General features: G+C 40.3%; 2 protein-coding genes across 3 annotated transcripts; both read right to left on the reverse strand.

Annotated features, from left to right (window-relative positions):
• Positions 1–924: 924 nt before the first annotated feature.
• Positions 925–2,573, reverse strand: zgc:153284 (uncharacterized protein LOC751696 homolog). The gene is made up of 3 exons (XM_035144162.2): positions 2,382–2,573; positions 1,992–2,159; positions 925–1,185 (listed from the first exon to the last, which is right to left on the reverse strand). The coding sequence occupies exons 1-3, from the start codon at positions 2,424–2,426 to the stop codon at positions 1,123–1,125; spliced, it is 276 nt and encodes a 91-aa protein (XP_035000053.1). The 5' UTR covers positions 2,427–2,573; the 3' UTR covers positions 925–1,122.
• Positions 2,574–3,261: 688 nt separating this feature from the next.
• Positions 3,262–13,307, reverse strand: LOC118099917 (scavenger receptor cysteine-rich type 1 protein M130). Of its 2 annotated transcripts, none has more exons than XM_035144722.2 (17): positions 13,180–13,307; positions 11,949–12,026; positions 11,606–11,632; positions 11,135–11,446; positions 10,519–10,812; positions 10,000–10,314; positions 9,342–9,626; positions 8,739–9,053; positions 8,181–8,480; positions 7,490–7,798; positions 7,006–7,320; positions 6,397–6,705; positions 5,543–5,836; positions 4,842–5,177; positions 4,649–4,756; positions 4,055–4,139; positions 3,262–3,970 (listed from the first exon to the last, which is right to left on the reverse strand). In XM_035144722.2, the coding sequence occupies exons 2-17, from the start codon at positions 11,998–12,000 to the stop codon at positions 3,811–3,813; spliced, it is 3,816 nt and encodes a 1,271-aa protein (XP_035000613.1). In that variant the 5' UTR covers positions 12,001–12,026; positions 13,180–13,307; the 3' UTR covers positions 3,262–3,810. The 2 variants fall into 2 exon arrangements, with proteins under 2 accessions (XP_035000613.1, XP_035000614.1); XM_035144723.2 differs by lacking the exon at positions 13,180–13,307 and adding an exon at positions 12,151–12,275.
• Positions 13,308–14,368: the final 1,061 nt, after the last annotated feature.

The raw sequence follows: 14,368 nt of genomic DNA on the forward strand, positions 1-14,368 counted from the left end.
GTACAATAGTGCTGCAATATTTGGCTTTATAGGGATGAAACTAACTTTATTCACTTAATTTATTTCACGACAACAGACTATAAGAGCTTAATAGTGCTACCCACTATTAACCTTTTTTTTAATCTATCAATATACATGTGAAACTGTAACTGATACAGGATTGTCTCGGACGGTCGATGTGTTTTTGTGTATTTTTTTGTCATCAACAATTTTTACTTTAGATCTTAAAACACAAACATACAAAGGACAACAACACTGGCACACAATACATTTACAAAACAAATAAATAGAAATAACCACAATGCTGTATTTCACCTAAAGTACTTGTGCTTTTTTATGTACTTTGATAAATGCTTATTATTGTAATCATCATAGTATGACTAATTAAAAAACGTTGAATTTGAACTTTAACAGATGGGTAGATTGCTTCAAACCACTCCTAGCAAGCACCAAGTTAGGACATTTCTACACCGGTATTATATTTTATTTTATTTTAGTCCGAAAATCACCATAAATCATCAGAACCTTTTTTAATTCAAAAACTTTCTTAAAATATGACATTTTCCTCCAAGAATATGAACTCAGGTTTTCCCATGCACACTGATTGTTTGTAATGCTGAACATTTTCGCAGGATTATACGCGAGAATATGTGCATTACTTTTCATATCATATCATAAGAACCGTTTCATGAGATTACATTGTTTAGAGAAACCTTTCATATGTGTGTGTTGCAATATTCTTGTTCTGATAATCAAGCTCCATGTTGAGTCTGTTACTGACCTTATTATTTCTGAGGTAATGTATTTACATGACTGTGTTACAAGTCTAGAATATAACATTTTAAAGGTTGTGCTGACCTCCTCTCTGTTAAACATGTAGATAGACACCAAACTTTCACAAAAATAAGAACAGACAAAGGCAGATTCCGAGATTTAATTTAATCACCCAAATTAAAAATGCATTTTTCATTTACATATTCTTGAACTCATAGTTCAGACCAAACACAACATCTGTCCTCATATAAATGTGAATATATGACTTTATGGGTCATATTTTATGTTTCTTCAAATTGATCGGTAGATATTTCGGTGTGCAAGGTGATGTGGTTGATCCCATATCCGTCACACTTTAAGAAATTTATGTAGTTCTTCACTCTCCACTGCTTCTTCAAAAGCCTTGAAGTCCTGAGAGAAAGAACAAGTGGGTGGGACAGAGAGAGAAGAAAAGAGAGAAATAATTAATCTCTAGATATTTTCTAATATGTTATAGAGAGTGCCTGCTGTGCATGGTTTACAATCTCCTAACAGCTTGTGTCCTGTGTCGAGGCTCGTACAGGCATTTGATGTAATAATTCACATGCACATATTATATATATATATATATATAATTTAAACAAAATGTAGCAGAAGCTGATGGGAATGTTTTATTATTCAAGCTATTTGGTGATAAAATAGAGTGAGAAGAATAGTTTGATCTGAAAAGATATTTAAATTCATTCTTCAGGAAAGTTGATGAAGGTCTGTACTGAGTGTTGGCTCAGTCCATTAAATAACTATCAAGGTATTTGTCTTTGAACAAGAACAGTCAACCTCTAGGTGGCGCTAAAAGAAAACCCAGAGCAACTTTTCCGTAGCAGCAAAGTCTGAGCCAAATGCTGATTGTACGTCAGAACACAGTGCTAAAGTTAGTTAGTTAGCGATTTAGTTAGTTAGTTAGTTGAGTTAAGGTGATGATAAGGCTTAGTATTAGATGAAGGCCTAGTGGTTATAGTTAGGCTGTGACAGTGTGTGTGTGTGTGTGTGTGTGTGTGTGTGTGTGTGTGTGTGTGTGTGTGTGTGTGTGTGTGTGTGTGTGTGTGTGTGCGAGCCTGTGGGTCGCATAATATACTGTAAATAATTATTCTCTCTCCGTGTCTACGCCTTGACTACCACAGGTTGTTTTTTCCGTAAAAAGTAAAGCGTGTGAATGATGGTTATTGTTGGAGACTTACTCCACAGTAGATGTCACCGTTGCATATTTGAGGTGGCAGTGCGACCGGGTTCCCTGCAATCCTCCTCATTTCCACCTTATTTTCCTCTTTTTGAGAAATGTCAACATTTTCATAAGGGATCTTCAGGGAGTCCAAGATCATTTCGATTTTCTGCTGATGTTTCTTTATCTGGAGAAAACAGTTTTTCGATCAGTGTTAAATTCATGCATATCACCTTGGCATACACATTCAAACCAAGTGCTGTCGAGCAATAACAACTGTTCACAATGAGCAGAAACAAAAGGTGCACACGGATTAACAAAGAATATGATGTTCAACATGCCTCATGAGATTTTGCTTAATGTCTCAAGTATATGGCCTCAAGTAAAAGAAGGAAGCAAGTTACTGTACCTCCAAGTTGCTGCTCACGCTGGTAAAAAACAATTTGACAGGCATATCTGCTAAGAACGGTAACACCTTAATGTCGACACAACGGGTTTGTAAAGAGACACAGTCAGAGAGAGGTGCAGCGAGAAGAGGAGACGGAGAATGTTCAAGTGGAGGTATGTGCTGCTGGTTTGTTGCTGCAGCAGCAGACAAGGTAAGCAGGTTGGGACACCTTACCTGTCTTACCTGCATTGGGCACACCCACTCGTCTGACCTACCATTCCAGTCGCAGCTTGTCCAACTGCAACGATTGTGAAATTACAGACATTCACATACAAGTGGTGGAAAGTAATTTAGTGCACTTTGTACTTGACATGACGATATCCTGTTTGTTCTTCTTTAGTGTCGCAAATAAATTATCTTCTCTCTCCACTACATAAACCTTTATAGTGACTGGCATTTCAGAACATGAGGAAAACGCATGTGGATGATAAAATTGTTCATACTGGCTCACTGTTACACTGTCAGGACTTATTGGGACCCTTTTTTTGCGATCAACAATTTTTATTTTAGAATTGACAGGACATAAACAAACAAACAACAACAACAACAACAGTGCACTACACAAAACAGGAATTTAAAAAAGGGAGGACATTTTTTCAAAATAAATGTATGAAGAATATTGTTATAGTGTCTTAATTGTTCTTACATTATTCTGAGAAGATGTATACTTTAAGTTGTAGCTTTTGGATATTTGGAATATCCAAATATTTTGGAATGTTTACAATATTTCACCCTATACCTTAGGGTGAAAAATAATAAACACATTCTTCGCTCCTATCCAGGACGATGTAATCGTCGTGTGTGACCTGGATCAAAAACTCGGCAAATGAAAAGGAGAAAGTGTTGTATGAAATATACATTTATTGATCAGCATTTACACCAAAACAAATAATAATACAGAGGGAGAATTTCCATGCAGTGAAAAAGACATGAAACTGGTTTGTGATTGGCAGCATCTACCGGAAAAATTAAAATCGCCTCAAGAGGATGAAAATATGTATTATAGGGAAACTACATTTGAAGAAGAAAGCATGTATTTGAGGAAATATGAAGTTGGTACATTTCTAAATCATTTGTTAACATAAAAAGAGGATTAAAAACACAATTAACCCAGGTCCTTAATGTTCCTATGGTCTGGCTGTAAGAGCAACATAACACCAGCTGATTGTTTTTTTTCTGAGTGCTAACACTTCAAAATCTAAATTTTGCAGCTGTGATGTAGACGTGTACCCCAGAGTGTATCAGTACACTGTAACATCACTGTTAGCTCTGGTTACAGGTGCAACAGAAGTGTAACCTGCACAGAGTAACACTGCTTTTTTTAGAACGACGTTGCGTGTTCAAATCTATCGAAACCACACGGCGCAGGTTTTCCCCTCGAGTCATTTTGTTATAATGAGCTAACGAGTGGTTCAAGCTCGTAACACACTCTCCCAGCCAGGTCTTCAGGGACTCTTTCCACAGAGTTATCAAAATCCACATCCACACTCTTGTCCTCCGAGCTGTGAGCGCGTGCAGCAGGTTCATCATTCACCAGGGTATTGTGGCCCCTGGCAGAGACAGGGAGGGTCGCAATGGTTGTTAGATCTCAAATAAAATGTAGCCGACTGTGTATGTTTTGGCACTTTCCTCACCTGCCACTGAGTGCTCCGTTGCTTCTGTCTTCTGCATCTTGTTTTATCGCTCCACCAAACCTGTTACTAAACTGAACCATGGTACCTGAAAAGTGAGTGTAACATGACACAGGCTGTCAATCTGGTTTGACATGAATTAAAGACAGAATGTATAGATTTTTTGGGCCCATTTGATAGCATCAACTAAGCCATTAAAACCAAACTTATCAGAAACACAAATACAGGGGCATACATAAACCATCTATCAGGGGAAAAAAACATTGGTGTATCGACTTGTGCCGTGTCCCATCTGCTAACATGGTGGAGGCGATGTTCATGATTTATACTGCAACCAACCACCAGGGGGCAATCAAGATGTTTTGACTTCAATTTTGGGAGCTGTCATGTCATCCATGTCTATACAGTAGAAACAGCCACAGTAAAAGCTCCACAGAGCTCAACTGAATTAAACTAATCATGGTATTTGACATCAGGTCACTTTTTTCCATTTTTGGGATTGCAAACATTGATTGTTGCAGCTTTAAACAAGGTATACACACATCAAAACAAAGGTGGCATTGCAGTAGTTTTGTGATATAAAAGTTTGCCTCTTACCAGCTCCGCGCCATCTCCTTCTCCAGACCAGGTAGCCTATAACCAGCAGAATTAGCAACACCACTAGACTGACCACAACTCCTGTGACAACCGATGATGATGAAGATGCTGTAGGCAGGAATGGATCATTTAGTAGTGATAGCTAGGGAGAAACGTGGCTCCAGTTGCTGTTTAAACACTAATCAATTCTTACCAAGAACAGTAACTTGAATGGACTTTGATGGCGTGGAAATGAAGGACATAGACGAGAGGTTAACAGAGTAGACACAGCTATAGTCTCCTTGGTTTATAAAATCTATTGCGGGAAATTCAAAGTATGCCAGGTAGAAGACAGAGTGGCCAAATGCTGGCTTCATCTCAGTGGTATTCCCGTTGGACTTTTCCAGGGAGAAGACACCTTCGGGATATTTGGAATGAATAGAGCAAGTGATGGAGAAGTCGCTGCCTCGGTTGACCGATATTTTGACAGGGCTGTAGATCACCATCGCATGAGGGGAAGTCAGCGAGATGGAAGGTGTCTCCAGTTTCACTAAAGAACAGAGACACAATTTTACAATCTCACACTACACACATATCACACTATAGGGCTGTCACTTTTTATTCTGGGCGGGGCGGGGGGAGTTAGTATTCAGCCTGCAATGAGCCGTTCGAATTTAAAATATTCAGTCTATAAGCGAATCGAAATGTCTGAAGCAGTTTGTCTCCTGATCCAGCAGAGGGCGATCATTGTCAGCTATACCTGTTGAATGCCATCTTGAGCTGTCAGTAAAGTAAACCAGTAATGTTACATTGTTTTGCAGTGAAAATGGAGGACGCTATGTCCAATTCGCTGAAACTGAAAAAAACTGACAGCCCTACTTCACACAATAATGTTCAGAGGGAAAAATGACTGACCGGTAACAGAGAGCTCTGCAGTATTTCCTTGAGGATAATAGATGACTTGAGAGGCCAGTTTCTTCTGATATTCACAGAAGTATGACCCCTTCTGGCTGAAGTCCACCGCGGGGAAGGCAAAGGTTGCCGCTTCATTTTCGGAGAATCTTTCCATTTTAAACGATCCTTGAATCATCTTCAGGATGAATGTCCCACCCATGTGTTCTGTTACCACCGTGCAGGTGATTTCGACTCTGTCACCCCAGTTTACCTCTGACACAGGACTTATGGAGATTTGGGGTTTCTGTAGAGCTCCTGAAATTGATAATAAATTGTAATTAGTTTGGTGTGTCATAACAAATGACTGGATATAAATATGAATGCCGTGTATCTCCACTTCCTCCCACTGTACAATAATGAAGCCAAAATATCTTGCAGTGGTGACGACATTTGGAGAGAGAGTCTGCACAGTGGTGATCAGGGGATGGAGCAGCGGTAGAAAGGTCCCGTCTATACATGTGGTCAACCAATCGAGAGTCACTCTCAGCTGCCAATCATGATATTTCACCCTGTTTTTATATCCTCAAATAACTAATTAAACCAAACATACCAGAAACATGCACAATTGATCATACATCAGTGAGATAAGAACTACGTAAAATGACAGAAACCGTCTTTGGAAAAACAAAGTTTGGCATGAGTTTTGAATTTCTTTTATGGTAACAAGGACGAGGCAGGGTTTATGACCTATACTGCAGCCAACCACCAGGGGGTAACTGAGATGTTTAGGCTTCACTTTTGGGTGCTTTCAAGTTGTGCACTTTTATATAGAGTCTATGGCCACAGCCAAAGCACCTTTACAATGACCCTCTTACCTAAACATATGACACCAGCATCTTCACCGTGCCCACAGTTATTTTCTCCAAACCCAAGATGTGTACAGTGTGTCAGAGCCGTCTCTGTGCCTGTACACTCCACGTTATCCAGCCATATTGGACCAGAGCCTCTACCGAAGTGAGCACTTCCTGGACCAGAAATTGCGTGACCGCAGCCAAGCTGTCGACACACCACATCGGCATTGGCCAGTTCCCATTCATCATCACACACTGTTCCCCATTGGCCTTTATAGAGAATCTCTACTCGACCCGAGCATTCACCCATGCCACCGACCAGACGAAGCAGTGCTGCATATGAAAACAGAAATGGAGAGACAAGAAAATCCTGGAGACATACTTTACATACAATTCTGACTAAATATTTAGATTTGAAACCTATTTTTATGTGAGTGCATCCATACACATAAAGAAACTCAATGTAAATGCATATTACACACTGTCCCACTACAACCGCCTCTTGGCTCTAGTTTCAAATTCAACTTATGGATTTGTGTGAGTGGCACATTTATTGAAAAAATTAAATAAAATAATTTCCCGCTCCCTTGCTTTTACCTGGGATCAATTGTCCAACTGATTTTGAACACCTACCTGCACAAATAGCGCCAGCATCATGCTCATGCCCACATGTTGCTGCTCTGAAACCATTGTTTGAGCACTGCCGAAGAGATGTCACATTGTCAAAACACACATCGCTGGCCTCCACGACTGGTCCTTTGCCTTGGCCAAAATGGGCAGCACCGTGTATGTTCACGGCACGTCCGCACTCCAGCAGCTCACACACCACCTCGGCTTTATTCAGGGTCCAGTCTGCGTCGCACACGGTTTGCCACTCAGCCCCATGACGGACCTCTACCCTGCCAGAGCACTGGTCCTTGGCGTTGGTCAACCGGACCTCCAAACTTCCTGTGAAGTCAAACATATTGAGTCTTTTTTTTTTCTTTTGCACTTCATGATGGACTCAACAGTTATGAAGTCAGAAAAGGAAACTAAATGTCATACTGAGAGCTCTGTAAAACATGTCAGGTCCTTGAAGAGTGATTCAGGTCATTTTATTGCAAATGCTTAGTCTCACCTGTGCATACAACACTGGCAACTGAGGTGATGTTGCAGGGTTTGAGCGTTAATGGGGTTTGTGAGCACTGATTCAGGGTAGACTCCTGTCCATTGCATCCAATTTGATCGGTCCAGGTGTGTCCAGTGCTGTGTCCATATTCAGTGATGGTGGAAATCTTATGAACCCCACCACAGTTCAGCTGCCTGCACACCACGGCAGCATCAAGCAAGTCCCAAGACTCACCACACACAGTCCCCCACTGGCCTTTGTAGTAAAATTCCACTTTTCCAACACAACGAGTGGTCCCACCGGTCAATTTGACACTGCCTGGAAAGGAGAGTTTTCATATTAATGTGCATTCAATCCAACTCTAGGTGTTTGAAGGTCTAACTGAAATTACAATTCATTTAGGCAAAAATATGTATCATGCTGTACATATGCTTGCTATTTATCTTGACTTAAGTCGTAACTTAAAAGAAGAAATTCAAGCTTTATAAACTTTTCTGCCATGATGGTGTTGGGATTATGGACACTTTTGTTTGGCTCTAGTTTTTTGGACGTTTGTCTGCATTGCTGTGTCTACGTCGATGTGAGTTCTGTAATTTGATTGGCCCAATGTAATGACTGCAGGTAATAAAATATAGTTTGTAACATTGCTCCATTCTCTGTTTACCCAAAACATAATTTTCAGTTCCACTTCAAGTCTCACCTGTACATTGGACAGCTGCCTCTTCAATGCGTTCGTGGGTCGTCCTGACATATTCTCTCTGCGAGCACTGTGTGATAGAGGTCTCTTGACCACCACAGCTGATCTTATACCCTCTCATATCGGCGCCTTGACCAAATGACCCCGTGGCCCTGACAGGATCTCCACAATTCATCTCTCTGCACACCACTGTAGCTTCATTCATTCCCCAGTTAAGGTTATATGCTGGAGCCCAATGTTCACCATGGCTGAACTCCACCCTGCCTGAGCACTGGTCAGTCCCATTGATCAGTCTAATGGTAGCTGTGAAGCAATGCAGAGAGAATCAGCAATTAGTCAGTTGGTATTTGGACACATTGGAAAGCAATGTTGATGCACACTGGATGAGATATTCTGATGGAAACACTGTAATGGAAATACATGTGATATAGCTGTTGAATCCTTAACAATAATAAACAAAATATTCATCTGAGGTTTAAGAGGGGACAGATAAATCCAGGCCACTGTGTGAAAGGAAGTAACTGTGTGAACAACACAGTGGAATAATAACCAAGATGATACCTGAACAAATCACACCAGCATCTTCCTCATGGCCACAGTTATTTTCTCCTACGCTGGCATGTTGACAGTGGAAAAGGGACGTCTCATTCCCAATACACTTGACATCATCCAGCCAGATTTCTCCATGGCCTGGACCAAAGTAGGCACTAGTTTTGGCGGTCAGAGCTGTTCCACAGTCCATGGCTCTGCACACCACCTGAGCATTTCTGAGGTCCCACTCGTCATCGCACACTGTTCCCCACGCGCCATTTTGCAGAATCTCAACTCTGCCAGAGCATCGGTTACTGCCATTGACAAGCCTGTATTGTCCATTACCTGTGGACGGGTCCGCTCATGTTAGAAATATTCACAACTTCAACTCACATATTAAATATTGTGGTTTACCTTGCTAAAAGTATTGGGCGTTTGCAGCACAACAATTTAAAATTTCTCACATAAATATTTTGCCATACTTGTAGTATCAAGAGATGACAGAAGTGTTTTCTAAACCTGATATCTCGAATATTGCCAAATTTAATGCACATTTTCCAATCTTTCAATTACCATGCGACCTTTGCTATTCTAGTGCAGTGCTGCCACATATATCTATTTCTTGTGTCTTACCTGCGCATGAAAGAGAAACACCATCACATGTCCCCGACTCACGAAGGTCGCACTGGGCGATAGAGCTCACATTTCCAGAGCATGAACTTGTGAACCCTGTCATTCCACTCTGACCAAAATTGTCTTCTTGGGATTTCTTGGGAGCTCCACACTGAAGTTCCTTGCACACCATCGTAGCTTCTCTGACGCCCCAGTTATTATTACAAATTGGCCCCCATCGGCCACTGTGGAAGACCTCCACTCGGCCGGAGCATTGGTCCATCCCATTGACCAATCTGAGTTTCTCTAGAAAGTAAGTTGTTAAAAGAAGAGGTATTATATTTGAAATGTTAGGGGAAAAAATGTTGTTTAAGCAATGGCACATTTTCATTTGCTCTTTGGGATCATAGGCTTTGTGGCAAAGAGAACAGACTACTGTTTAGTTTAGACATTATATTACTGCTGTATATGTTTACATGCATACATCTTGGCATAGGAAAACTAGCATTCACATTTTCCAACAATGGCTTTGGACTTTGTAAATAATGGAATATCTGTAGGATTTCCATTTCAGTATCAATTTAAGGCACGGGAGGTACAACCTATTATTTCCCTTTATCATTCAAAATTGGGGTGTCACCTGTGTTTTGACTGATCTAAGAAAAGCATAGTGTGTTACCTAAGCATTCAACACCAGCATCTTCAATGTGGGAGCAGTCATTTTCTCCAAATTGTTTGTGAGTGCACTCAGAGAGCGACTTCTCAAGACCGGTGCACTCGACATCATCCATCCATATCGGATCCTGGCCACTCCCGTAGAACGCCTTGTACTTGACCCCGAGGGGATTCCCACAGCCCATCTCTCGGCATACAACGAAGGCCTCGTCTATCCCCCATCTGTCATCGCAAACTGTTCCCCACTGTCCTTCATTGTAGACTTCCACTCGACCAGAGCACCTATGAGTCCCATTCATCAGTCGAATTGGTTTACTGTCTGTTAGGTGTGGGGGGGGAGTCAGAATGTTAGATTTCACCACAGAAGTTTTTCGTTGTGCCACCGATTCCCTCCCGCAGTCCAAAGGCATGCAGGTCAGAATTGGCAGCTCCAAATATCCCTATACATATGAATGTGTGTGTGGGTTGTCCGTTGTTTGTCTTGGTCTGGTGGATGAATAGTCTGAACACAAGGATAACTTACCTGAACATAAAACAGTAGCATCTTCACAGGCCCCCTCTAGTTCTTGAAGTTTGCACTGTGCAATAGTGCTCTCATTTCCGAAACAGGAGGTTTTGATGCCACTCCTGTCATGTGCCTCTTCAAAATGTGGCACTACAGATGGAGTGACAGGAACTCCGCAGTTTATCTCTTTGCACAGAGTGTCAGCTTCGTTCTCGCCCCAGTCACTGCTGCACACTCGACTCCAGTGTCCGTCATGGTGGACCTCCACTCTGCCATTACAACGATTGCTTCCATTCAACACCCTCACATTATCTGCGAAACAATGTGGTCAGAAAATGTAAATAAAATGCAAAGATTCCATAATTTCTTTTAATCTCTTAGTTTTGATTTAGAATCTTTTGTTTTCTTTCACTGGCAGCATTGGTCTTCCATACTTACACAATATTTTGTTTGTGTTTTAGTTTGTACAAAAAGACACAAGACAGACACGAGAGTCTTCAGTCTTTTCAGCTTTTCACGTGAAAGCAACCGTCCAACTATTGCTTTTGTAAATTTTAAGTGTTTTGTTTGATAAAGTAAAAGTGGGTCAAGTGAAGCAAACATTACTGAGATGCACGAATGGACTTAGTCTCACCTGAGCAGACAATCCCAACGTCTTCATTGTGGCCACAGTTACTTTCTCCGAGTTGCCTGTGGTTGCATGTTAGGATGGAACTCTCATGGCCGACGCACTGCACATCATCCAACCAAATTTCCTCCTTCCCCTGTCCGAAGAAGGCGCCTTTTTTGGCCTCAAGAGCCGTCCCACAATCTAACTCTCGACAGACCACGAGGGCATTGATAATGCTCCAGTGATCGTCGCACACTGTTCCCCATTTGTCTTGGTGGAGGACCTCCAGTCTGCCAGAGCAGCGTGTGGGCCCGACCAGCCTAATTTGACCACATTCTGGAAATCGGAAATATGAAAGCACAAAAAACCAGAAGCTGCCTCATCACGAGTTTAAAAACAAGAAAAAGGCAATTTTATTCTATCGTGGTGCAGAAATATAAACATCTAAACAATATGACGAGGGTTTTAAGGCGTGACAAAGTTAAACTGACTGACCTGAAAGTGGCAGAAGACTCAGGAGAGCTACAGTAGAAATACAGACAGAGACAGTCACTGACATTTTAAGTAGTATTATGCTCTAAATATCCTACATAACAGCCAGTGCTGTAATCTGTCATATTTATCAGGAGGAGCCCCTGTGAGATCCACAATTGCATTTTCAAGATGGCACGAAACAAGTGACTCACAATCGTTCAACATCAACGTTTTACACAATGATCAGAGAGAAAAAAATCATCTCATACAGATTCTCCGGCTTTCACTTCTGTTTATCTCGTGGTTTTGAAGGTACGCAACCCACCAAACAACCCGACAACAGATTAATGACATAAAGACTTACCGCTGGACAAATAAAGAACAAAATGGAGCTTGTCAGTGGAAATGAAGACCATTTTGTGTCTTCGGAGTAGATCAAATGCTGTCATGGCAGAATAGAAAAAAAAAAAAAAAGGATTGTTAAATGTGTGTCGTATTGCATAACTTTTTTTAGTATAGCAAAATCATAACTTTTTCTTTTAACTTAATTAAGTAGCAAGCCTTACCTTAAAAAAAAAATATATATATAACCAGTGTTGGCAGCTCTTACAAACGAACTCACAATTCAAAAATAAATCACATTTGAAACTTCCAGAGGATAGAAGTCCCCATGTACACTTCCAGTAATTGAGTAAAGAGGGAACTGCCTGGACTTGGACTGCAAACTGGATGCTTGTTGACATTTTGATCAATCATTAAAGGCGGAGGATCAGAAGGAGATTTCATTTAGTTTTTACACAGTATCTACATTTGGAGACATATTCATCAGGAAGACACTCCCACGTTTAACATAACACAGGCAATAGCTTTCATATAATGGTTTAATAATAATCGTGATTTAAGGACGAGGCAGAAGATAAGCTGCAGCAAAACAAAAAGGGTAACACGGATCAAAAGGGGAGTTGTTATGAGCGAATGGCAAGAGGTGAACTTGACCACTGACTCCTAACGCTGCCCCCCCCCCAACCCACTCACCCACTTCTGGTTATTATTTTGTACCTTTGTATGTTGGCTTTGCAGCACGGCCATTTCCTCATTTTTTTTAATTCGGAAAAGTTATAGTCTTAATACAATACATATAAACAAGCTGATAACAGATTTTGGATTCACAGAATTCCGCCTCACTTTTGTAGTTCCAATCTGAAAAAATTATCAAGGCACAATGATCTCCACATTACAGTACATTGCATTGTACTGTTAATATGAGCTTTGGTTTGCAAAACAATGGAGATGACTTGACACTGAAAAAGCATTAGAATTAAACAAAATTAAATTCTAGCGTGCCCTTAAATGGTCCTCCTGATTAATGTAAATCTTACATTTAGTTCTCACAATGTGATCCCTTTGCTTTATATGTAAAGTTAAGAATTACTTAGTGTCCTGCAAAGTAATCCAGGCCTTTATTGTCAATAATTTCCATCAGGAATAAGATCCTATCCTATAAAGATGCACCAAATTTCAAGATTAAAATTATTATTAATTATTGACCCAAACCACTAAAATATCATAATTTAAAATAACTTTAATGTTCTTACCTTAAAAAACTGAGTTGACAGTTTTGTGCTCATCAGAGTGACATTGATCTCTTGTCTCACAAACTGACACATCCAGCTCTTGTGCCACACCTTGTTTCAGTGGCAGTGGGAATGAAGCATGACTTCCCCTTGCAAAGCTCTGAGCAACAGTGAGGTAGTTTTTTTTTTGTATTCCTTCAGTTCTTGTCAGGGGTCTCAAGATACATAGTTTTCTGATGGGAGCCACCAGAATTTGCTTATGTTACTTCTTCTGCATCTTTGGAGCCGCGGTTGATGCTGAGAGAAAAGGAAACGTGGAGCAATCGAATGCAAAATAAAAGATATAAAGTAATGTTTTCATCTTTTCTCGGAATCTATTGGTATCCTTTATCACCTGTTAACAACTGTTTACCAGCTGATAACAATATATGGTGTTTTACCAATGCATTTTACTGTGGAATTGGTGAACTAATAAAGTTATGCACATGACTTTAAAAGATATATATTTTATCAATAAACACTATCTCTGTCAAATAAACAACAACAATGAAAAAAGTGGATTAAAGTCAGCTTGGTTAATTCTTTTGATTGTTCGGAAAAAAAATTATGTCTGATGACTTGGAAATTTCCGGGCTCCATGATGTTGCATAACTGACTTGTCTATTCAGCAATTTGAGTTGCCCGGTTTGGCCATCTGTTTGCCTGTTTGATGACTTTCCTTAACATGCCCCAGATGCACATCACCACTTCCTCACAAAAACACTTTGCTGTTTTCAAAGGTAATGTGACGCACACTTCCCTTGATGCCGTGTGCGTCACATTACCTTTGAAAACAGCAAATCCTCGTTTTTCTTTGATACTCACTGATTTATATATGCACATCTGACTGAAGTACTTTGTTTTCTTTTTAATTAACTGACAATTAGGCCTTATATATATTTTTAATTATAATGATTATATATTTTAATCAACCACATATAAATATCTTTATTTTAACAGACTAGTGTTTAGGATTTAGGGTGTTCTATGAGCAAAAACTGAATGTAATATGATATGTTATAGTGATGTTTCCATTTGTGTATAATCACCTGAAGCTATAGGAATCAGGTTTGTGTTACCTTAGAACGAGCCTTTAATATCTCGATCTTGTACGGAGGCCTTTTGTGTTTTTACCAAGCGGCAACCCACTGTGACGTCCCCCCCATTGGTT

This window comes from Hippoglossus stenolepis, chromosome 20 (genome assembly GCF_022539355.2).
Source record: "Hippoglossus stenolepis isolate QCI-W04-F060 chromosome 20, HSTE1.2, whole genome shotgun sequence".
NCBI lineage: Eukaryota > Metazoa > Chordata > Actinopteri > Pleuronectiformes > Pleuronectidae > Hippoglossus > Hippoglossus stenolepis.

Coding starts and splice junctions, on each gene's coding strand:
- zgc:153284 (XM_035144162.2), bottom strand. CDS start 2,426: ATGCCTGTCAAATTGTTTTTTACCAGCGTGAGCAGCAACTTGGAG. Junction 2,160..2,381: donor GCGTGAGCAGCAACTTGGAG/GTACAGTAACTT, acceptor TGTTTTCTCCAG/ATAAAGAAACATCAGCAGAA. Junction 1,186..1,991: donor ACGGTGACATCTACTGTGGA/GTAAGTCTCCAA, acceptor TCTTTCTCTCAG/GACTTCAAGGCTTTTGAAGA.
- LOC118099917 (XM_035144722.2), bottom strand. CDS start 12,000: ATGGTCTTCATTTCCACTGACAAGCTCCATTTTGTTCTTTATTTGTCC. Junction 6,706..7,005: donor TGCTGGCGCTATTTGTGCAG/GTAGGTGTTCAA, acceptor TTTCATATGCAG/CACTGCTTCGTCTGGTCGGT. Junction 5,178..5,542: donor TGCAGAGCTCTCTGTTACCG/GTCAGTCATTTT, acceptor TCTGTTCTTTAG/TGAAACTGGAGACACCTTCC.